This window comes from Copadichromis virginalis, linkage group LG5 (genome assembly GCF_057382275.1).
Source record: "Copadichromis virginalis isolate Kocher_CV1m ecotype Utaka linkage group LG5, C_Virginalis_male_GT1.1, whole genome shotgun sequence".
NCBI lineage: Eukaryota > Metazoa > Chordata > Actinopteri > Cichliformes > Cichlidae > Copadichromis > Copadichromis virginalis.
In genome coordinates, this window is record NC_140622.1 from 15,679,061 (window position 1) to 15,704,094 (window position 25,034).

The window sequence follows — 25,034 nt, forward strand, 5'->3', positions numbered from 1 at the left end:
TGCCTCTTAGTTCCTGCGCCTGCAAACTTTCATAATCCTCTCTCCGCAAATGAAAATGCACAAGAAACTGAAACCTTATATCACTTGGCACCATGATCCTGCCATCATCGTTTCACTTGTGTGTGGACTCACAGGGTGCTCTCGTCATACAAGAGCGCGCACTCGACACGACTTGAGACCACTTAGCAAGCTTTTTAGTGGTTTTCAGCCCCTGTCAGGAGTCAAGTGCACTCCTTTGGTTTTGTAACCATGAAAGCTCCTCTCATTGAGCCAATCTTTAGCTGGTGCAGAACCACATAGCACAAATCTGCCAAAACTCACCCCAGTGTCAAGCCATGGGGGATTAACTTCCAACCAATAACATGCAATTAGATTTATTTTAGCCTCTTAAGCCTATTAAGCAACAGTCGAGCAGTCAGTGGTCTTTCTTTAACTGATTTTAATTGTGTTTCTTATGCCTAATGAAGTGTGTACTGCAGGGGGCGGAGGAGTCAAGGAGGCATTCGTGTTACACAAGCCACACCGTAAGGGCTGGGGTGATCTCAGCTCTAGGGCAGAGCTGAGCTTCCTCGCCTAGATTTAGGAACTCCTCAAAGTGAACTGACACTGCCCATAATCCGGCCACTTTGTGTGCCTTTCATGGGCTTGCTAATCCTGTTACGCAGAAATAAAGACATGGCCGTATCTTATACTCTGAGCCTTTGCGCTGTTCATTTACAGGCCTTTTTGTCTGTATAATCATGTAAGTTTATCCCCCACTGAGTGGCTCCCCTGCTGCACTAAACCAGAGAAAAGACAGAAATTTGAAGGTATAAGCTTACTTTCATCGTGAATATGGTACATTTTGCTATAGAGGATGGCACAGGAAATAGTTGTTGAGGCCAGATTGTGAGCTTTTTTATTTCATTTTATTTATTTGTTTATTAAATCTGCCGGGAAAATGCTTGGTCATGCTTAGAATTTGTTAACTTACATTATAGTACCAGTGTTGTGTTTTTACAAATTACAGACATCAACACACACGTTCCAAATGTTGTGCAGTACAGACATTTATTTCCATTTGAAAGTGCAATGCCATCATCAAACAGAACAGATGCTCTCATTTCTCACTAATGTACTTGATACCACTGAGATTAAACCACTTTTCTGTGACTTTGTATGACTGTCTCTCTCTCAAATGTCAGAGAAAAACTTGCAGATTAACCCCTCACCTGTAAACTCGGGCTTCACATAAAGCCTAGATCTCTTTCAACATTTTCTGCCCACAAACAGTTCGACGTTCAGCTGCAAACCTTTAATGTGTAACTGTGCACTTTTGTGTAAATCTTCTTTATCCATGCAAAACTTTTTCATTTATTCAGCCAGAAGAAGATGTCATACGCAGGTAAAGATCATGTAGGCTCAAAAATGAAATCTAATTGTTCTGATGTGTTTATTTGATCATTTAATAAGTAGATACACCCAAACATTCAGAGCTAAATGGTCCCAGGTTGCTCTGATAAACCCTTAACTCTGAGACAAATATGCACTTATTAAATGACATTAACTTGTTAGATGACACATAGCTGCCCATTCATTTCAGTGTTTAGACATGTGTTTAATAACTTTTTAGCCCTCGCAGTGTGAATACTGTGTGTTAAATTAGCTACATCATAAATATGTCTACTAGCAGCTGTGATAGGCTCCAGACCCGCCACCACACTGAACTGAAGCGGAAGAAAATGGATCTAAGGACATACATGATTGAATGTGCTGAAGCAAACAGCTTGAAGAACAATAATACATTAGTGTCAAAATACTTAAATTCAACTGTACGACAGATCAATAGAGCAAATGAATAAAACACACATTTAATTTTTTGAATCATTTTTATGAAGGTGCAAATGCGTCGTGAAAGCAGAGTTAATGATTTCAGAGAGAGTGGGGCTCTTGGTGACAAAGAGACAAATCTTTTTCCACAAGACAATAGGCAGTGGTACCTATTCTTCTGATCATATTCACATTGAAACCAGGAGCTAAATCACCCTCAAAGAGCACTCTCTGTACGTAATTCCTCTTCTATTCCCCTGCCCCTTGCTCTCTCTTCAGTTACATATGTGATGACTGACTCCCACACAATTACAGAATTTGACAAATGAAATATCCATCCCTCTTTGTCAGGTGGATGAAACATCTTTGCCAGAAAATTTGAATGAACCCATAAGAAGAGTACTTAATCACCTCCTCATACATGTGAAAAGAGCGGCAGAGGCACCTCGGAGCAGAAAATCGCAACCGGAGAAAGGGAGAACAATCGCACACAAAGGCTCACGAGAGAGGAGACGTGACCTAGAGTTTACCACAAAGCTGGCAAAACACGGTTAATGTGCTACTTTGTTCAAAACTAAGCGTCTCTTTGTGATGCAGTGTACAGTCCATGACACCAGTCCTGGTAGACCCAACAAATTGCTGCCATTAAAAGTAGATTGCTACACCCAAGATGAAACCAGCGAGCACTTAAAGACACATCAAGCCTCACGCAATCCAATCAGAACAAAAACAAACATCTGAAGCTGCAAACTCTCATTATGCCATCCTCCCTCCTGACCTCTCCTTCAGTTTGAAACACTTCTTGATGACTGAACAAACAAATCCCATCATTTTGAGTGTTCAGTGTCTGGTGTGTGTGTGTGTGTGTGTGTGTGTGTGGGGGCAGATTAGTAATCATATCTCTGTCCTGTTATTCTATGTCTCAGCAGGGAGCACGAGGTGTGGGATGGGGGCCGGGATGAAAAGGGAAGGGGTTGGTGGGCTTTTGCTGAAAACATAATTGGCATGGCCTCGGTGACACTGTCCGTCAGATTGTGCCGTGCCTCTCTGTGTGCATTCACAGAGGCCCCTGCAATGTTTCATTAAACAAGGAGCCGAGGCCTCTGAGAAGATGTTTGTGCAGCCTCTGTGGCTCCGCCACACAGCAAGTAGCTAACCTCACCATCACAGCCCAGCACAGATATAATTAGCTGTGGAACCTCAGCTCATAATGAGCCTCCATTCATACGTCAAGTTTGTGTTTGCGTAATCCTTAAGATTTTCATAACAGGACTTCTTCTGGAGTATATATTTGGTCTAAATACATTTAGTATTTAGATTTTTATGGATCTGTAGTTAATGAAGGGTCCACTATGCCCGTGCTGTCCACATTGACTCAACCAGATCAGAGTTTTGTTAAAAGTAGGCCAAAATTAATCAAGCATGTTTCCAGTGCTATTTATCCAAACTGAGTGTTTTTGGTTTTATTTGGTTACTTTTAGAGTTACCAGCTGTATAGATGCCTACTTTTTCTTGTCTCGTTGTGCCAAAAAAACGGTACATTATAATCTGATCTCTCTGTAAATGAAAACAGTCAAATAAATCCATAATCTTTGCTGTGAACAATTTCATTAACCATTTTCTTTTTGCCAACCTTCACCAAATTGTTTTACCTGTACCAAAGACCGTATGAATGATGGACATAGTCACCGTGATATCACCCACTCTTTTTTTTAGCATAAGTTAAAATTAGCAACTGAGCTCATGCCCCCTTTCGAAAACTGTTTACTGAGAACATAGAGCAAGGGAGCTGAGAGATACATGATTTCCTGTTGGGGTCTGTAGTTCCAGCCATTGCTTATATACAGTCTATGCCCACAACTGCTTTTGTAGCATGACAGGAAGTGAACATTTATAGCATCCTCCACAGATGAGCTGTAGTGCTAATTAGCTAGAACTAGAAACAGATGACACATGCATTTTCTGACCCAACAGCTATTTGTAAAGTCACTGAATCGCTGATATTTCTGTGCACAAAAACATTTGGGTGGATTTAGGAGATGGTTAAGGTAAGGGAAATACAAACTTTTTTTTTTTTTGTGTACGCTTTTGCTCAATTTGTCTGTAGTATTAGATTGTCAGTAACCACTGGTATAACAAATAGAAGGGAAATTAGAGAGAAGAGAGCAGACTTAATCCAATAAATTTTCTGGGTCAGAGCACTTGTGCTTGCTAACACCTATTAAAATGAACTCAAGGCCACGTGAGCTGCTTTCTATGATACTGGACTAAAAGCAGTTAACATATAAATGATTTTCATTGTCATCAACAGTCTTAATCTTGAAAACATGTCTTCCTGTAAAACATCTGCACTTGCTGAAAGAAAAATACAAGAAATTGAACTAAATCTGTTTCCAAACAATCACTTCAGAGTCTGTAATGTTTCACAGCAACAGTGGACAACCATCTGTTGGAAACAAAACCAATTACACAACTGTTACAGTATGACACACAAAAAGAACGAACCGTGATCCAGTTGTGCATAAAAGGGCCGAGGCTCCTGCACGGTCGTGGGCCTCAGCTTCAACAGAGATAATCATCAGAGATATTGAATAAGGGGGATGTGAAGATAATATGAAGCATACAAGCCAGAGGAATCTACACTGCCTTATAAGGTCTCAACTGGTGCAGAGAGGGCAAAAGGGGTTAGTGAGGGCAAAACAATTGTGGACAGCACCAGCTAATCCATGAGGAAAACACTTCATCTGCACACGTGGAACAAAGTGAAAATTAATAAATAATATTACAGTCAAAACAAATTCCTTTGTTAGTAGCTCACTGCTGTCTTAATGGATTTAATGACTCACCTTGGAGTTTTCTCCAACTTTTCCACCTTTTCTTTTTCTTTTTTCCTTTCTTCTTTTTTTGTAAAAAATGGCTCAGTAACCTCTGGCGAATGGTAAATGGCTCATTTTCCCACAAGACCATCCAGCTCTGTCCTTCTTCACTGTATTTAACAGTGAAGAAGTGATCCATCACTAAATACCACACATGTACTTCTCGCTGTGCTCATCTGTCCATCAAGTGAAATTTAATAATTACATTTGTACAACTCAACCTCATAATTTGCATTATATATAGCAGATCCCGGGAACAACATCGGAGATCTCTGTCCAGAAGAGCGCAGTGATACTGCACAGGACCCTCAAGCTCCCAGGCCTCTGGTAGAGGACCCGAGCTTGAAGGATAAACCGCCCGCAGGGGCGTGCTGGGTGTTTTTATTTATATATATATATATATATATATATATATATATATATGGCTCCACATGCCTACTTATATCTGCTAGCAATTAGTAGATCGGTTTGTGCAAGTCCATTGTTTGGACTGCTCGCCATTTAAAAAGATAATGATCCATAATCGCTGAGTGACGCTATAATTGCCAAGGTGTATGGTGACACGACAGCCGACGCAATTACCTTACTTTTGACATCAGTGCTCTCATTAAATGATGTCATTGAAACATGATGCTTTGCATACACACACACGCACAACCAGCCAGGACAGCTCTTTTTTTCACACATTTGCACACAGATATCAGAGTCTATGCAAAGGTTTACAGGTATGTTGCACTTGCAACAAAAGATTGTAGGTTATGTATTATTTTTTAATAATTTTGTTGTGCTTTGTGCACACATCATCATTGCAGTAAAGCTATAATCAGCAGTTATTTTTTGTGTGAAGTACAATCATGATTACTGCATATGCACATTTAAAATATTTCTGCAAACCATTAATATTTTTTCCAAAACTGTTAAAGGAGGGCCTGAAACTGTCTGGTTTGTTGTTGTATTTTGGGGTAGTAATAATTTATTATGATCATTACAGATTTTTTAAAAATTATTATTTTATTTATTGTATTTACCTAATTCGCAATGATCACAAAGTTTCTTTCGGCACTGCGAACAAAGGTTGACCTTTACTTCTTCACTGAGCTGTGTGAACCTTTACCCTTACAGAGTGACTGCAATATTCATTTCTGTTTTCACTTAAATATGGCTTAGAACTGCATTTACAAGGTGCCCGTGCAAAGCGTGCAAAAGCATTTCTTTATTAAGTGTTAGAAGCTACTGGCGTTTTATTCACCACTTAAATATACGCTGTAAAAATGTGTCAAGCAAATAGCTTGTTACAATTTTTATTGTCACACCTAACACCATTCATCCAACTCACTTTTCTCCACTGCACTCAAACAATATGAGAGGCACTAATAATCCCAGAGCCCTTCAATACATCCAACAGAAAAGATTATTTAATGATTAAAAGCATTTTCTTACATATGCTCACATATGCTGTGTCACTTTCACGCACACCTAGACCTCTTTGGAAACCTAAACTTACTCTTGTTTTCTTAGACCCCACCCACACACACACACACACACACACAAATACACAACCCTGCCTATAAAGTCCAAAAAGAACACAAATAAAAGGCCAAGACCATAAATAAACACAAGAATTTGTAAGGTTGACTTTTGCAATTAGGACTGCAAGGGAAAATATATCTCAGAGAAACATTTTAATGAGCTTCAGCTAAGTAGCTGTGCTTTCTGAAAAAAAAAAAAAAGCAACCCAGTAATGCATCATCACTCAAAAGCTGGTGCAGAGAACATTCTTTAGAATGTGAGATATTTCTCCCGTGTCCAGTGATGGCTCAGTAAAAGAGCCTTGGGCGTCATAAAACCTGAAGGCAATTAAAAGCGGTGATTTTTCACCACCGTTTCTAAATTCTGTAGCAATTAATCTGCCCAATTTGATTAGGAAAGGCACAAATTAAACAATAAAGACCTGTCTAATGAGGGATTAATTATGGGTAGCAGGAGGGGAGTGAAACCGAAGCACCAGCCATGTGTCAGTGTCTCCTGCAGACAGCGCAGGGCCATAAGGAAGACAAAGAGGCTCCTCGTCCATGTGGTCCTGCACTGATAGGGCCCCCCTCATCACAGATCAGTAGATCCACAGCTCATGAAGCCCGTAAATGGCTGGGCCATAATTGAAAGTGCCAAAATCAATGTGTTGACAGGCCTTGATTAAATTAAATATGTCTCCCATAGGAGAGGGGTGGGCCTGTGGAAGGAGGTGGGTGCAAGCGCTGCCGCTCGAATGAGCTCACTCACTGAGAAGCTGTGACTCCAGGGGCATCATGGAGTATGTGACAACCTTATTTAGAAAGCTAACATGGTTTGACATCATAAAACAGACAGAAAGGCAGAGGCAATGGTGGTGCTCTGGTGGAGATGTCTTTTTTTTATAAACACCTTTTTAAAAAAAATCCTTTCAGAGCTCAATTTCCAAACATTAAAAAAAGAAAACTCTTAATATCCTTGATCTGTAATTTTTAAAAAATCACACAATGTTTGCAGTTATGCTACAATAATTGAACAGGATGAGCCATCTTTAAGACCTTTAGGAGGGATTTACTGTGTATTGCTGGTGTCAGTTATTCAGTATTTTACTGTAAAAAAAGCAACTTAATCTTAAATCTTCAGTGTGATTTTGGTGGCTTTAAAACACTGCTGAAGTTCAACATCTCAACAACAACTTGAACATACTATATTAAACTGTCTTGTATAGTTTATTCAAATATTTCCAACCAATCAGACCGCACTCTTGTACTTTTCTAAGTGTCCTTCATCCTTTTGCTTGCTTGTGACCTTATAGTGTGTTCAGTGTGAACAAGTCTGCCTAAAACTTCTGATTTGTCCATTCTTTTTCCTCCCTCGGGTCCATATTAGCTGAATTTGTAAAACATCCTCCTGCATTCCTGCAGCTCACATGGTCTTTTTGCTCCCCGCTACAACACACGGATCTGTTGTGTCTTTTGTTCTTTAATTTGAGCCTGCCGGCCACAGGAGAAGTCAGAGGCAAAGGACATCACCTGTATATAAAAAAAGCCAAACTCCTCATCATTTCAGGCTTTGCCCAAATTTAAAGGATTAGGCAGCCAGAGTCAGTAAAGGGTCACTGACAGTGTGTTCCTCTGGGTGGAGGCAAGCGGAAGGCTGGGGTGGGTTAGATGTGATGGTGATGGGGAGCTCCGAGAGGCTCAACCCCCTCTGGATAAACTTGAGTTTCAGACTGTTGAGACTTGTGAGATTAGGATGGAGCCAAGTCTGCTACGCTGTGATCTGAAGGACAGGGCACACAGCGGCTCGCCATCTACAGCACAACTTCCCAGACAAACCCCCTGCTTCTGCCCCCTCCTTTATTTGTTTAGGTTTGCTTTTCTTTGGTCAGCTCTATAAAGCGGCAGAGAACAACCCAAAATGATGGGCTTAAGGTTTTTGTGAGCATTGGTTTATGTACGTGGTGTCACTGGAAGGACAAGGCAGAGATTTTTGCAGTGATATTTTTAAAAAGGCCGAGCCACACACACCACTGTCTAAATCCCATGATTGCATTTCAAAACTGATTTTGAAATGCAATTGTCTAGACATGTTGTCTCCTGGTTTACTAATTATTTGAGTGACAGGACTCAATGCATTAAATGTGAAAATCTGTGCTCAGAACTTTTGAATATTCACACTGGGGTGCCACAGGGTTCAATTTTAGGACCTCTGCTGTTCATCATGTATATAAATGATTTGGGACAAAATGTGTCCAATGCTAGTATGCATTTTTATGCTGATGACACAGTTATTTATTCCTTTGGCTCAAACTTTGAAAAGGCAATAGAATCGTTGCAGAAAGCTTTTGACGTGGTTCAGCACACACTTCTGGAGCTGAAATTGGTTCTCAATGCTGAAAAGACAAAGCTAATGTTGTTTTCAAACATGAAGAGATTTCCTCAAACTGTCCCCTTGGTGTCCACTCTTGAGGGAAACCTCATAGAAGTGGTGCATACGTATAAATATCTTGGCTTTTTAATTGATGATTCTCTGACCTTTAAACCTCACATAGACAATCTTGTGAAAAAACTCAAACTAAAATTGGGATTTTTCTGTCGAAACAAATTTTGCTTTTCTTTTGAGGCAAAAAAGCGTCTTGTAAATGCTACATTTTTATCTGTTTTAGATTATGGTGATCTGCTGTACATGAATGCTTCCGCAGTGTCTTCATAAGATTGACTCAGTTTATCATGCCTCCTTACGGTTTATTACAAACTGTAGGGCCTTGACCCATTGTTGTGATCTGTACGCTCGAGTGGGATGGCCTTCGTTGTCCTCCAGGAGGTTTGCTCACTGGTGCATCTTTATTTATAAGGCCCTGCTTGGACAAATGCCCACCTACATTTGCGATCTGCTCACACGGAGAAGTACTGTTTCTTACAGCCTGCGTTCAAGCGATCTTTTATTGCTCAATGTTCCATTTGCCAGAACTGAACTGGGAAAGAGGGCTTTTACTTATGCTGCCCCTTTCACATGGAACATGATGCAAAAAGACTGGAAGATAGCAGATCTTATTTCATTAAATGCTTTTAAGTCCAGATTGAGAGAGCCAGAGAAAAATGTTTTTAAAATGTAATTGTTATTTATAATATGTATGTAACTTTGTAATTTCAACGTGTTGTCGCCTCTTGGCCAGGACTCCCTTGCAAAAGAGGTTTTTAATCTCAATGGGACTTTTCCTGGTTAAATAAAGGTTAATAATAATAAAAAAAAAACTGATTTGTATCTCATGTCAGTTCCCACAGAATTAATTTTCAAAACAAATAACTATGACCACTTTTCTTCCTTATCTTGATGAAAATTGAAAATGATTGTGATGTGATATGTGTTGGAGGAGCAAATTAGTGATGATGTCCACAGAGGAGATAATAATAAGTGCCATTAAAACAAAAACAGGAGTAAGTGAAACGAGTGATTAGATAATGATCACAGTGAGACAATTTGTTTATTTAAAATAGTGTAAAAAGATTACTAAAGATCATGTGTGGTTACCAAAAATAAATTACAAAAACAATTACTGTATTTATATTCTAGTATTATTATAATAAAAAGTGTAATAATAATAATAATAATAATAATAATAATAATAAATCAGTTTGTTTTGAGCGTTGTGAATTAAGGGTGACAGTGTTTAAATGCTCTACATCATTTACTTCATTATAAAGGTTTTTTTTTCTTCATTTCCGATTACAGGAACGATTTGTTGCTTAAACTACTGCTTGTTATGCGCTTATTAAGCATTTCATTTAAGACTCTATTCACTTTCTAATCAACAAGAGGCTCGGCGTTTGAAAAGCCCAAATGACGGACTTATCAAAACAAATCCCACGATTTGCCATTAGTTAATCAATCCATATAGATATCATATTACCCAGGCCAGTGATTTGCAAATGATTTTTAGTATGCTTCCTGTTTAATGGCGTGAAAGAAATAAAGGGGCGATAATTCAATTTCACACCAGTACCTCGGGTAATTGAGATGTCTTTGACTGAACGATGAAACGCTGTAAATTTAAAAAGCCGCAGTTTTATCTAAGTTTTACAGAGCGATGAACGCCATGGACGGTCACTGATAGCGCCGTGCTATCAGTGTGATTTTAAAGTCATGCGGAGGTCATGGTGTGAGACACAGGGAGGCTATCTGCCCCAAGGCGTATGTATCAGTAATTGTCAGTGTGTGTGTATATATATATATATATATATATATATATATATATATGATTATACTTATTATAAACGTTATAATATTTATAATATTTATATTTATAATATTTATAATATTATAGTTTATAATATTATAAACTAATAATAATAATAATGATACACATAGGCCCATGTTGGAATTTATCCCTTAAACTTCAGTATTGATTTTTTTAAAGAACAATCAAAAGTACTTAAAAATAAAAGTCAAACTCACTAAACAGTTCCAGAAGTAGGCTACTACATTTTGCCCACCGTGCCACACCGAGGCGGTGAAATTAAGCCGATATTGCTGTCTGATAATCATCAATCAAAAGTTATCGTATTTAAATGTTAGCCCTAAATTCTGATACTCCATCACTGAAAAAAGTGCCCAAAGTCTAGTACCGTTCATTGTTTTACAATCAAACTCATTAGTAAGCGTGTTACTCTAAACGGTGTTCTTCCCTGTGGGGCCCGCAGGTCTTAAATAACCTCAGTGACAGCGCCGTCGCGGTGCTGGTTTTTGATTAGCGCATGAATATTTTAACAGATCGTGACGCGGTCACAGGTGCGTTTAACTTAGTGCTGCTGCTGTGGTTTTAACACAAACAGGGCCGTTTGAGCCAAACACCCAAGCTGTTTTACAATCCACTGATATGCCTGTATGAGAAAAACAAGTGCCGAGCGAAGCGTGCCGTTTTTTTCTACATCATACGATCATATGAGAGGGAGGGGTGCGACTGTCATTTGCAGTAGGCTACTTGCAGTTTGGTTGCGGGGGTATCAGTGCTAAGCAGACAAGCTTGAATCATCATAAATCCTGATATTTCTTTTTAGAGAGTCTCCTTTAACAACATGCTTCCTCCTCCTCCCCGGGGATGGAGGCGACAACCGGGACTGAAAACCCCACTCTCCCTTTTTTTTGCCCTGAACCGCAAGAAGGTTTTCATCAACACCGCGGGGACGCATTCATCCTGCCTGTCAGCCGGGGAAAGGTGAGGGAGATGAATGGGGAAGAGAGTTCAGTAAGCTGTGCATCTGATGGACTCGGAGAAACAGGCATGTAACAGAAACAACAATTGTCTTTATTTCTTCTCCGTAACCCGCACGCAGTCGTTGAAATCGCTGCCAAGCTGCAAACGCACCTATCGCCGTCAGCTCGGCACGGCTTCACATTTGGATCTGATCTGATTTCTCTGTGCTCTCTTTTCCACGCTATTCCACGGGGCATGGCTGCTTTAAAGACGAGCCCTTTGTGATTCTCTGAGACACCAGCGCACGATGATTACAGGATATATAATCATCCTGTTTATTGTTTAATTTTTCACCCTGACTTACACTGTAAACACACACACACACACACACACACACACACTCTGAAATAACTAAAATACAATGACACGAAATGCATGACTATTCAACGTTCATGTTTTCCAAAATGCTGAATTTGCGTAATTTTTCCAAATGCATGTTTTGATGGGGACCACACTCTTCTTCTTACTTTTATTCAATTTTACTTTTTTAAAATCATGATCGAGACAGTCTTTGTTATGTTATTTATTTCCTGTTCAAAGTTATATAAGCTTACATGTTTAAGCTTAAAACATGTAAGCTTTAAGATTTAATCAGACTATTATGTTAGAAGCCTTGGCTTGGATGGGTGAGCGAGGTTTGACAGAATTAAAAACCGTCTTCAGAAAAAGGAGACTTGCGAACTTTGGATGAGTACACCTGCTAAAGCGACTGAACCACCAGTCTGCAGAGTGTCAATTGCATCTTAAGCTTAAATGGCCGTGAGGCATTGTTACTTAGCGGCAGCAAAGTGCCCCGATCCGCCTGATTGCGCTAATTGCTTTGAAATGGGATACATTACGTATCATTACGGAGACCTTGGGCGGGACTGCCGGCTGTTCCTTTCATCTCTCTTAGGTGCATCACGAAGTCGCCATCCAATTAACTCAAAGCCACTTAATGTTACAGGTCAGGCGTTCTGATAATATTTATCCGGACTTCATCGTCGCTGATGGAACCTGTTCGTTTCCAAAAAAATCAAGATTTTAGCAGTTATACTCACGCGCGCGATGTCACGATCCCCAGATGAAGGTCGAGCAAACTTTTTTTTGCCTCGAAATGCCTTTTGACGTGGACTCTGTCTTTTATGTCTTTACAGTCTAAACGGACAGACCTTGCATGAAAAGGGTTAAGACAACTTTCAGAGCGGGCAACAATAGGCCTTTGTCGGGAGTCCCTGCCTCCTCACTAGGAATCAGAGGTAGTTTATTAAGTTAAATAAAGGCCCGATGAGCCTTACAGTTTTTTGTAACTCAACGCGGCCCTCATTTGTTGCCTCGGGATTTAAATGAAACGCTATGGTAATCGTCTTCTCCACGGCATATCGGTCTTTCTTTCTTTTTTTCTTTTTTTAAGGTCACTGTTTGGGATGCTAATTGCATCAACATTGTTTGCCAGCACCGCCGGCCCTCTGTTCACAAGGCAAATTAATCGGAAACAATGACACTGCAGCGTTCAGGCACCGCGGGGGTTAATTGTGACTTTATTAAAATCATCGTTTTCTGAGATATGTGAGGAAATAGTGTCTGGTGTGCGAAGCGCGCACACCAGACACTATCTGTCAATAGCTGATGGATATCAGAAGATCGTTATTATCGCGTGATTGTGGTCACTAAAGCAAAAAAACACACTCCCTGATCACAGACCTGTGTTATTAAAAGTAAAACAAAACATCCGTTACTTTCATAGTGGACATCACCGGGAAAAAAGCAGGTTGAACCTCAATGCTGTTCACTTTAACTTTATTGTGTGCCTATTTGTGTTTGCGCACACTTATTTGAGGACTCGCTGTTTATTAAGAGTGCGGGTTAAGTGTTTGAGCCCCAAGCAGAGGGGACAGTCGGATATAGGAGACCCCGGTGTGACTTCAAAAGCTTCCAGAAACGATGCCACTCGCTTCAGGTTTGAGGTTTGAAGTGTTTCCAAACACACAACAGCTCCACGTGGAGACTCCTACCTGCACAGACACGCACACACTGACTGACACACAGGATGTGCAGCTGAGGTGATGATAAATGGTGACGTGCGCGTTACGCGTTTCCATTTTATATGCTCTAAACCCCAAAACAGCAACCAGGCTTTAAAAATGAAAGTGACAACCGGAAATCAGTCGAGACAGACCTGAAGTTTAACTGATCATTTGAATGATTTTATATTGTTTTTCAGGATCCATCATTTCTCTGAAACTATCATTCACACACAGCGTGGGCTCCTTGATATGTACTGACGGCAAGCCTCAGTGAACAGCAAATTATTAACTCATCGGCTTTACTTTGTCGTTAACAGCTGGCAAATCGCTGATGAATGTTATTTGCATCGTTCATGCGAAGGAAACATTTGCATTTTTAACCATGACTACAGCACAACATGGATTTTCCGGATTTCCCTCCCTGAGACTGTTTCGAGGTCTCAGCACCCTACACAGTCCCGCACCGAGTCATGACAACTCGTCTCCTCGGGGATCCGCGGTCTGACGCGTATCTTGGGAAACCCTTTCAGCGAGGATACGCGCTCACAAGTAACCTTCCGTGGGCGCTGACCTTTTCTTCTGAGAAGCCTGCTATTACACGACTATAGCTCTCATTTGAATGGATGGAAATAGCGTGCGATCGGCTGAGAGAAAACTAATTTTTCAGGCTGAATGGCTCAGTGTCCCCGGGCTATAGGGCGGATAGAAGGAGGAGGCGGTGCCGCGCTCTCGGTGCGGGTTCAACTTTTTCAATAGTCTCCCTAAAACGTGGGGCGCTTTGATCCGCGCCGCTGCTGGCGCCTAAAAACAACATAAGTTGTCTGCCCATTAGGAAGACTGACAAATCGTGACAGATTGTTAATGCCTGGCAGTTAGCAACGCAGGAGCCATCACGAGAACTGACTGCGCTCAAAATCAATCACTAAATACATCAATTAAAAAAGGTAATCTCTTGCCTGTCTTTACTCCAAAGGTTTGTGAATTTCTGGGATTTCTTTTTGAATATTATATTTACAAATGCGTGCATCCAGTGAGGCAGGGCTGTGCTCCCCCCCCCCCCCCCCTTTTTTTTTTTTTTTTTTTAAATGCAGGGGGAATAGATAGCTTTAGTGGGTTCATATAAAACCCCCTCTTCGTGGAGTGGCCAGAAAATGAGAGGGTATGCGAGCTACATATAGGCAAATCAATGACAGTTTAAAATATCTCTCCCTGGCTCCCACTGATCATCAGTTTTCAGGGTTTTTTTTTTTTTACTTTAAGGGATGGAGTCAAAGATGGGGAAAAATCCCACTGACCCCCCCTCCTCAAGCCCGATAATTACCCCTAAATGACTGCGAAGGCCTGTGTGTTTCAATCTGATTAGAGCCCCCGCAGCCATCAATAAACTGCGCACTCCAAAAGGGGTGCGTGGCACAGAGGGAGGAAATTGTTGTGCAACAGTCAGGACTTACCTAAAGCACTGCGAGGCCAAAGTGGAAAATGGGTCGACCCAGTCAAAATGTTTGAGACTGTATATTTGTGTTATCAAACATGGCAAACGAGTAGGGGCAATAATAGAAGGAACCCACACGCCTTTAAACCACCCTTGGCTTTTCATGGTTGGAGCTTTACTCACTAGAATGGTAGTGGTGGTGGAGTGATTGGGGGCGAGGGGGTGGGGTGTGGGGTTGATGAAACCACACTCCATCAAGAGTTTTGTCGTGTTTATGTTTATCTGACATTGGTTGTTGCAAAAAAAGAAGAAGAAAAAAAGAAACTTTCTTCAGCCCCCTTTCACTCCGGGTCCAGCCCACGTCTTCCCTGATTGGCTGCCTCTCTGTCCACGTCTGCCTTATTATAGGAGCTGCGCTCCAATTTGGCCACACAAACATGAGGATACCGTCACATTAGGGCAGCACCGCACCAACTCAATAGCATCTCTTCCCCACGACACTGCTTTGTAACGAGTCGTTTCAGCGGTGCCGGTCGGCCTTGTATGGCCCCATCGATATCCATGTCCGCTCTGGCTGCTGGTTTGAAGGCTGAAGATATTTCTCCCCGCTCGGTTCTCGTCAGCAGAGGCGAAATGCAGACCAGCTTGAGTCCCACGGGGGAGACCGGGAAGCCAAAAGTCCCTATTCTGCCCTTCAGCGTAGAGGCGCTGATGGCTGACAGGAAACCCAACAAAGAGGTGCCATCGCCGGATCCTGCTTCTGTAGCCGGGACGTCCCAAGTGCTGGGAAAGGGGGCGCGGATGGGTTCTTTTGGTAGCCTGGATACACCAGTCTCGACTTTACCTATGAGCTCTACATTTTCAGTGGGCGAGATCATGAACATGCCCGAAGACGTGCTGATTAAACCCGAGAGCCCGGACAGTAAAGACAGGACTTCGTGGATACAGAGTCCACGCTTTTCTCCCACATCTCCAAGTAAGTTTAAGTTTCAGTTAAGTTACTAAATTAGAATTTAAAAATGTCTCTTAGCGATATAAGCATATGTAAGCGAGAATATCTAGTTTTTTTCTCTTGGTATTGTGTTTTACATGTCTGTAATACTTTCTGTTGGTCTTGTGTTGATCTGGCATTGCGCGTCGACACCAGAGTTTTGAATTAAATCGTTCTGTCTTCCCATAGGAAGGTTGAGTCCTCCTGCCTGTCCACTGCGAAAACACAAGACGAACAGAAAGCCCCGGACCCCCTTCACCACATCCCAGCTGCTCGCCCTAGAGAGGAAGTTCCGCCAGAAGCAGTACCTTTCTATCGCCGAGCGCGCAGAGTTCTCCAGTTCTCTCAACCTGACGGAGACCCAGGTTAAAATCTGGTTTCAGAACAGAAGAGCTAAGGCCAAACGCCTGCAAGAGGCAGAACTTGAAAAACTGAAAATGGCAGCAAAGCCTATGCTGCCTCCAGCTTTCGGGATTTCCTTTCCTCTCGGTACGCACGTCCCCGCGTCCTATGCAGGGTCGCATCCGTTCCAGAGGCACTCGCTGCCGGTTTCTCCGGTTGGACTGTACGCCGCTCACGTCGGATACAGTATGTATCACCTCGCTTGACAAGGACGGAGGACGAGCGCAACGAGCAGCGGGACGCAAAGGGGGGGGGGGGGGTTAAGGATGTTTTGTGAGGGCCCCTATTCAGAGGGGACCCCTTTGGACCAGTGAGGTGACACTGCACCACATAAAGAAGCATCCTGGTGCCGAGGTCAGTGTCACACCTTGTCAGGTGAGGGCGAGGCTTCTTCACAGACCCCCCCCCCCCCCCCCCCTTCTGAGGCTCTTGAAGTTTAGGCACTTCTCTAGACCTCGCCAGTAAGTTCCCACACTGCACAAATAATCCAACTTTAATTCGTCATTTAATGTCAACTGTGTTGTACCGAAATGAATTTGAACGAAGGAGAACATAAACAATGTAAAATCTTATTTGAATAAATAGGATGAGACTTTAAATGACTTTAAGGTGGACATTTTTGCGGCGCGGAGGTAGAAAACAGCTTAAACCTGTAGCCCTATGGTATATCACTAATGGACTTTTAAGTATGGACTGTAGTGCTGTGGCCACACAGCTCACTCCTTCGCGAGTGCTTACAGCCAGGTGAAAAGGCGAAAGGGCTGCACATCAGAGACTATGCACCAAAAAAAAACTTTAGGCTGGGCTTTTTTTTAATTGCATCTGTAGGCTGCTGCCACACCACAACATCCATACTTTTCATTTTCTTTCTTTCTTTTTATTGCATTCATATCAATGCGTAACTATAGTGGGTTACTAAATCCAGTATAGGTGAGTGCTCTTTTGTGAATTTTGAAAACCACAGCATTTTTTTTATTGTTATTTTTATTATTTTCTTATGACAGCACTGTCTGTTGTCGGATTGATTCCCTTCGGAAGGGATAATTGTACTGTAAAATAATGTATATTTGAAGAATATCCTCATTTATATTATGAATATATTTGTGACATAACTTAACAATAAATTGTTTATTCTTTTTTCACTGAGAGGTTGCTCGTTTTGACTGACAGGATGCACACTGTTGCGCCGACGGTGAGGCAAATTACTGTAAGGAACTTTAGTCAGTATTTAATCTTTTTAACGCCTTAATGAACAGAAAAAAATATTTCTTCTACTTCAAAAAAAATCTATCAGGTCTATTAAGGAGTAGAAATTAAAAAACAGGCTTCTAATGAGCTCGATGACTTCAACATTTAATTATTATTTTTATTTTAAAACGTCACAGGGACGATTAAAGGCTTCACGTGACCCATACTGACAGAGTGACAATAGAAAGCCCCACATTTGCTTTAGTTTTCCTTGCAGTTGAGCCTGTCACACTCACTGTGCGCTCCGGCTGGTGTGCGCTGTGAATTTAAACTTGTCACATGGTATTTGGTGGAATGTATTGCTACAGCTGTCGCCTCTCGCTTTGAAACAACTAACCTAGATTTTGTTGGCGCCAGAAGAGTTTAGAGGGGGTGGAGATTGCGGGAGAGGAAGAAAGAGAAAGAGAAGGGGGTGAGACAACCAGTTGTGCTGACTTCAAAACACGCCGATAAATATTGGGAGATTGCTTCTCCGGGGCTAAACTCCTCGTAAACTATCCGCTTGAGTGTCATTATGTGCATTTAGGGTGTAAAACGAGCCAGGTGACACCTCGTTTTGAGGGGGAAGACAGGGTGTCAGGAGCCATGTGGCACATAAAGAAAACATCTTAACCTGAATTTGAACACCGGAGTCATTTTCTGCCATTTTCTGCGGATCAGATAAAGGAGGAGGAGGTGGAGAAGGGGTGGGGGGGATTACAGGCCACTCCACAGCAGTTTTAAAGGCTTTCTTTTGACTTCCCTGCCATTCAAGCAGGGGTTAAACTCGAGTAAAATAATTGCTGTAATGAGCAAAGGCAATCTGCCACAGACAGAGGCCGGCTCCAGCGTGGCTGTAGCTCCAGGCAAGGCGGAACTTTTATCATTCCTAAAATGTCAACGGGGGACTGGGACGGGCAACACTCCTCAGTGCGCCGTGATTTCCTCCTCCTCAGTTCTGAAAGGTTTCTGTCCTGGAAAGTGTTCCCAAAGAGTTTCCCATTTATTCAGGCACTCTCAAAGACACGTTTCTCCTTCGGCTTCGAAGTTTTTGCAATATTACAGCTTTCAGTCTGAGTTTAAGGTAAAGTGTTTTTTTCTTTCGATTTGATTTATACCCGTTTTTTAAATTTCATCTATTTTTCTCAGATAATCTCCAGTCCGTCCATGAGGGATGAATTTATACATAATCCCCGACAATAGGTTCAAATCACACGGATGAACGCTCTATCTGAAAAAGAAGAGAAACTTGACACAAAAGAGCCTAAGGGGATCGGCCGATTCTTTGAAACTCTTTCATTCTTTTGTCTCCAGCACTCTATCTTGCCAGGAGCCAAACAGAAAACAAAAGTCACTTGTTTAGATCATCCAAAAGATCACAGGAGGCTGTTTGACTCCATAGTAAAACCTCTTGATCCTCACGAAAGAAAAATGGGTTATTAGATGCCGTCAAAGCAGCCTGGATAAATGATTAAGGAATGGGCCCTTTACTCTGCATTACTTTTTCATGTGGGATAGGCCTGCGTTATGTGGCTCTTTGGGCTGAATTATTAAATGAAGTATCTCAGAAAAAAAAATTCATATCACACAATTCGTGTTAGTCCCGATCAATTACGACGATCAGTGTGAATTTGTAGTTTTAGGAAACAGCGAACTGAAAAAACGCCGACTGGCCTTTCGTTGAAGCGTATTAAGCCATGAATATGGGTTAAACTGGTTGTTCTCTTTATTTTCAAAACGATACAATTCATTATTTTACCCGTATGCTACTTGATCATTAAAGAAGCTTAGAGAATAAAACCAAGTAGAGATTATGAAAGCACTTACATTTGAGTTAAAGTAAGTTCGGAAATTTGTTACTGTAATTTGATGTTGTTTTCTAAATAAATACAATTATGGTACAACTGTGTAAATGATTTGAAAATGTCTGCACATTAAGGGTATCGATTTTTATTTAAAAAAAAGACCATATATTTTTAAATACAAAAAGTTAGAGTGTTACCAAGATATGCAATATTGCAAATGTTATAAACAACAAGTGTAAAGAACGATGCTCACAATAGGCTATTGTTATTACTTAAAAAAAAAAAAATACGGAGACATTTTGACCTTACACCTTTTTAAAGCCAAAATCCATAAAATCTGAAACCCCCCCAACTTTTTTCAGGTACCACAACACCATCTACTGTTCGCAGAGTAACATAACACAGCCTGGTTTGTTCCAGTAATAATAATAATAACTGCAAAGTTTGACCTAACCAAAACCATCCATTTAAAACGCATGAATTACTACTTAATACACAATGCGATTATTCATATTTTGTTTCGTGGTAAGCCTTTGGTTCTTTTCAACTTAAACGTTTATTTTCTTAGTGAGCAAAATAAATTATTATTATTATTATTATTATTATTATTATGAATAACAATAATATATTAAAGCTATTTTCGAAATACTTCTGTTAAAACTGTTAAAAGAAACATTTCGTGGGCGCTTGTTGAGGATTGATTGTAGTAACAGATAAACTTTTAACGCATTTAACTCCCATATTAGTTAATGTAAATTATGTGATTTTTTTTCTTAAAAATAATTAATTGAACTCCGAGTAATGTCAAATACGCATCCATGCTCTGTAACTAAAGGCAGGATTTAAAGTGGAATGTAACATGAAAGGAGATGGAACCCTAACATCCGCTCTGATGTGAGCGCCAGTAGATTTTTGTTTTTCTTTGTGCACAGACTGTGTTCAACTGTTTTCATGGATTTAGCCAACTGGAGTCTGCGATATATTAGCACCTATTATATGAGCTATCATACGATCATGACTGGGTTCCATTCCTTAACCAGTTTCAGTTCAGTATAAAGGCGGAATTTGGCAATAGAAACTATACAGAGCATCATCAGATTGCTACCTTCAACCTAATCTAATAGTGACCATGGACACCGCAGCCTGTCCTGCACCAGGAAAAATCACTGTAAACGGTACTGTAACTTAGCATGCTTTTCCTACTTTAAGTTAAAGTATTTAATTTCTTTAAAAAAAACAAAAACAAAAATATCTACAAATCCAGTGTCAAATAGGAAAAACAGAGAAAATAAATTTCATCTTTGGCAAATATCACTTGCTGATAAGTTCTTACATTTTGAAAACACTTTCTCTCTCCTGCCCTGTCTTTTTTAACCTATTTCCCCATTAGAGTGAAGCTAACAAACATATAGCTATTAATTAACCCACGAATAAAGGCCTCAGCAATAGTGTGAAACCCTTCAGTGAAAACTAAAAGATTAGGACAATATTAATGTTAGAAAGCTCGTAAAAAAGATGACTATTCAACCCAAATTTGCGGGAATTTATGGGAATAAAATGAATTTACAAAAGAGAATATTTTTTTTAAAAGTTCAATAATCTCTCAGTAGTAGTTTGGCATATATGACGGTGGGCGTATATGCGCTCACAGGATCAGATTTTATATCAGTTTCATTTAAATATATTTATTTTAAACCAATAGTTTATCAATTAGTTTATCCACTTTCATCTGTTTGTCAAATATATATATGGTATTACAAATGTTGCATGCAGAATGTGTAGATTACTGGATTACTGTCCTTCTCGCGCTTACGTGGACGGTAAGGCCCACCGGAGGGGGCAGTACCGTTTTGGCTCCGTTACGTGTCACACAGGCCCTCAATGGCCTGTGCCCGTGACCTGACTTTGCACGTGGCTCAGGTCGTTAACCACGGGGACAACAAAGAGGCCATCAGGAGTGGAACTGTTAAATGATTCGTTTACAACCACGTTTGTTGAACTGCATCGGTGCCCTGCTGACCCGAGCGAGCGAGCTCATAATCTGAACTGTGCGTTTAAAAGGTGCCTTTACTGCAGGCGTGGGAGAAACGTGGCTCTGCAGTATGAGAGTTTTGAATCGCCATGCAGCCCGAACACTACACAGCCACATTTGCCAAACAGCGTAATTATTGTAACTATCGCGTTGAGTGCGCCAGTCATCTAGTGGAAAACAAGGGGGAAACATTTTCTTATGCGCTCTAATGAGGCAGCGTTTTCTTTTAAAGTGCAATAAAAGTGCTAAATGTGATGGAAAATTGCCTGAAAACCCCGTAAACCAAACGAAATCACAAACTGCATCAGAGATCCTTTCATGTAAATAAGTTTATGATCTGTCATTTATAAGGACATTTATTTTAGCAAGGCAGACAATGATTTCTGTCACCCTTCGGCAAAGTTGTGCTTTTATTGTGCAGCATTTAACATTTTTGGTGCAGTGTCACAGGACATAAAATTGTTTAATAACTTGGCCGCATGTGGTTTAAATGATCTGTTCTCGTTTGCCTTAAAAGAAGGTGGATTCTGAGGCCCTAGAATGATGATTAACAAGCTCAGCAATTAAGCTTTATTAGCGCACTGCAGGCGGATTTCTTAAAGAGCCGTTTGCTAACTTTTTCGCCTCTGCAGGGTAGGTTAATTAGCTGTGAAGAGTTCAGACCTGATGATTCATGCAGAAAATTGATCAAATAAAATGCTTATGCAACATGATCCAAACTATAAAATATATAAATGTACGAGTCATTTATATATTTATTAAAAAGAGACTGAGTATTTTTGTTAGACCCAATATTTATGATGCACAGTATTCTAGCATTTTTCAATTTTTTTTGCTTAAATTGCTTATTGCTTATTGTGTATATATATATGTGTGTGTGTGTGTGTGTGTGTGTGTGTGTGTGTGTGTGTGTGTGTGTGTGTGTGTGTGTGTGCACTGAACTTCAAATGGTCCAGCTGTACTATACTTGTGAAAGAGTTTAACCCAAGTTGGGTTAGGTGGATAAAGACAGGACAAAGACACACTGTGGAAGAGAACCAGAGATTAATAATAAAAAATAATTAAATGTAGAGAGGTGTATAAACACATAGCCAGTGACTGAGTGACTGAAGAAGAAACATTCAATGCAACATAGGAATCCCCCAGCAGCCTACACCTATTGCAGCGCAACTAAGGGTGTATTCAGGGTCACCTGATCCAACCCTATCAACATACCGTATCAAAAAGGAAAGTTTTAAGCCTAATCTTAAAAGCGGAAACAGAAGAAGAAGAGTGGCCTGAAATCTGAAGGCTCTGTCTCTCATTCTACTTTTAAATACTCTAGGAACCACAAGTAAACTTGCAGTCTGAGAGTGAAGAACTCTAATGGGGTGATGTGGTACTCTGATGTCATTAAGATACAATGAGACTGATTATTAAAGAACTTGTATTTGAGGAGCAGGATTTTAATTTCAATTCTAGATTTAATAGGGATCCAATCAAGGGAAGCCAATACAGGAGTAATATGCTCTATTTCTAGTCCCTGTCAGCACTCTTGCTGCAGCATTTTAGATTAACTGAAGGGTTTTCAGGGAGTTTTTAGTCCAGCCTAGAAGTAATAAATGCTGCACTGAACTAGTTTTTTAGCGCCACTCTAAAAGAATTTTATAGATATTGTGCAAATGGAAGAAAGCAGTCCTAGATATTTGTTCAAAATGTGCATTTAAGGACATGTCCTCATCAAAAAGGACTCTAAGATTCCTAACAGTGTTACTGGAGGCCAGAGTAATGCCATCCAGAGAAAGCATTTGGCTAGAAACTGCATTTCTAAGATTTTCAGGGCCTCAGTTTTATCTTAATTTAAAAGCAGAAAATTTGAGGTAATCCAGGTCTTTAAGACATTACTGTAGTTAACTAATTGGTGTGTGTTATCTGACTTCATGGACAGATAAAGTTGGGTGTCATCTGCATAGTTAATACTGATACTGCCTAAGGGAAGCATGTATAATGTAAACAGAGCTGGTCCTCGCACAGAACCCTGTGGAACTCCATAATTAATCTTAGTGTGTGAAGAGGACTCTCCGTTTACATGAGCAAACTGGAGTCTACTAAATAGATATGATTCAGACCACTGCAGCACAGTACCTTTAATATCTACAGCATGTTCTAATCGCAGTAATAAAATGTTATTGTCAACAGTATTGAACGCTGCACTGAAATCTACCAGGACAAGCACAGAGATGAGTCCACTGTCAGAGGCTGAAAGAAGATCACTTGTAACCTTCACTAAAGCTCTGAAACCAGATTGAAACTCTTCAAATAAACAATTCCACCGCATATGTTCAGTTAGCTGTTTTACAACTACTCTTTCAAGAATTTTTTAAATAAAAGCATGGATGGAAAAGGGCTTATAATTACCTAAGACGGATAGGTCAAGTGATGGCTTCTGAACAAAATGAATCAGAGGGTGATGATTGCTTAAAAAATACTGCAATTGAAAGATAAACAGTGTAAGACCCTTTAAAAGTGTTTTTTCTAGTATTACTTTCATTCAAAGGTTAGGTTTAAAATGCATTTCTGTTGCAGATGTACAACATGTAGAATGATATAAGATGTAGAATTATAGGTCAATCAGCACCACCTTGTGACAGATCAGAGCACTGTCAAAATCCTTCTAAAGCTGAGACTTGACTATGAAACAAATGAGAACTACCTATCAAGGATAAATCCAGTATCTGAATATTAAAACCAAAGTCCCTCCAAGTCTTAATGAATAGATTGACACTGTTAGGAGAATCTTTATAATGGAGAGGTTGACTTTCTTGCCAAACTCTAAAGGAGACACCTTTCTAAAGAAGTTGAAGAAATGAGTCGCCTTTATGTAAGCTGAGGAGCAAGCTACCTTTTTGTAAGAATGCAGTGCAATGCAGTATCCCACCTGTTCTGTTTTTCTTGATTTAAATTGCTGAATAAAAAGTGAAAAAAAAAGAGAGAGACAACACAGTCTAGATGTACTTATGACCAGCTGTTTTAGAGCTCAACAATACACTGAACACATTAGGTAATCTCAGTCTGTAATGTTTAAAAATGCAAATCTAACAACAAGCTGGGGTGGCATCAGGCATCGGTAAACTTGGGACAAATTTAAAACATAATACTTTACACTTGCAACATCAGATACATCAATTACTCTAAAAAATAAACAAAAAAGCAAACCTAGATCAGAATTTCAGACTACTTTTGAATAGTATTGATGTATTGATGTCAAATGAAAAATTCAAGAGCTAAATAATTCACTAGAATTTTCAACTGGTTTCTTTCATGAAGCATGTTCCTGTTTTGGCCATTCTTTCTGTGACTTGACAGTGAAAGAAAAGAGCAACTTTGTCATGTAAAAATAATTAAGCCTCTTGTCTTTTGTCAAAAAATTTAAATGAGAATGTCTAATAGGTAATGCTGTACCTTACAGGTAATTTCAAGCACTCCATTTTATTTTTACACTGATATGAACGGAAACCAAGGACTTGCATCGCCACAGAGGCCGGCATTCAAAACACCATGACCTCATCCAAAATGACTCATAAAGCAAATCTATTCATAATTGTTTGAATGACATCCAAGCAGTAATATAGGGCGCTGAGAAAAGTGCTGTATACATAAAAAGCAAAATTTCAGCCTGTGATGAGAAAACAGTTTCACACTTTGAAAA

General features: G+C 40.2%; 1 protein-coding gene across 1 annotated transcript; it reads left to right on the forward strand.

Moving 5' to 3' along the window:
* Positions 1-15,302: 15,302 nt before the first annotated feature.
* On the forward strand, positions 15,303-17,424 carry msx1a (muscle segment homeobox 1a). The gene is made up of 2 exons (XM_085456192.1): positions 15,303-15,865; positions 16,070-17,424. Exons 1-2 carry the CDS (start codon positions 15,433-15,435, stop codon positions 16,486-16,488), a joined length of 852 nt encoding a protein of 283 aa, XP_085312318.1. The 5' UTR covers positions 15,303-15,432; the 3' UTR covers positions 16,489-17,424.
* Positions 17,425-25,034: the final 7,610 nt, after the last annotated feature.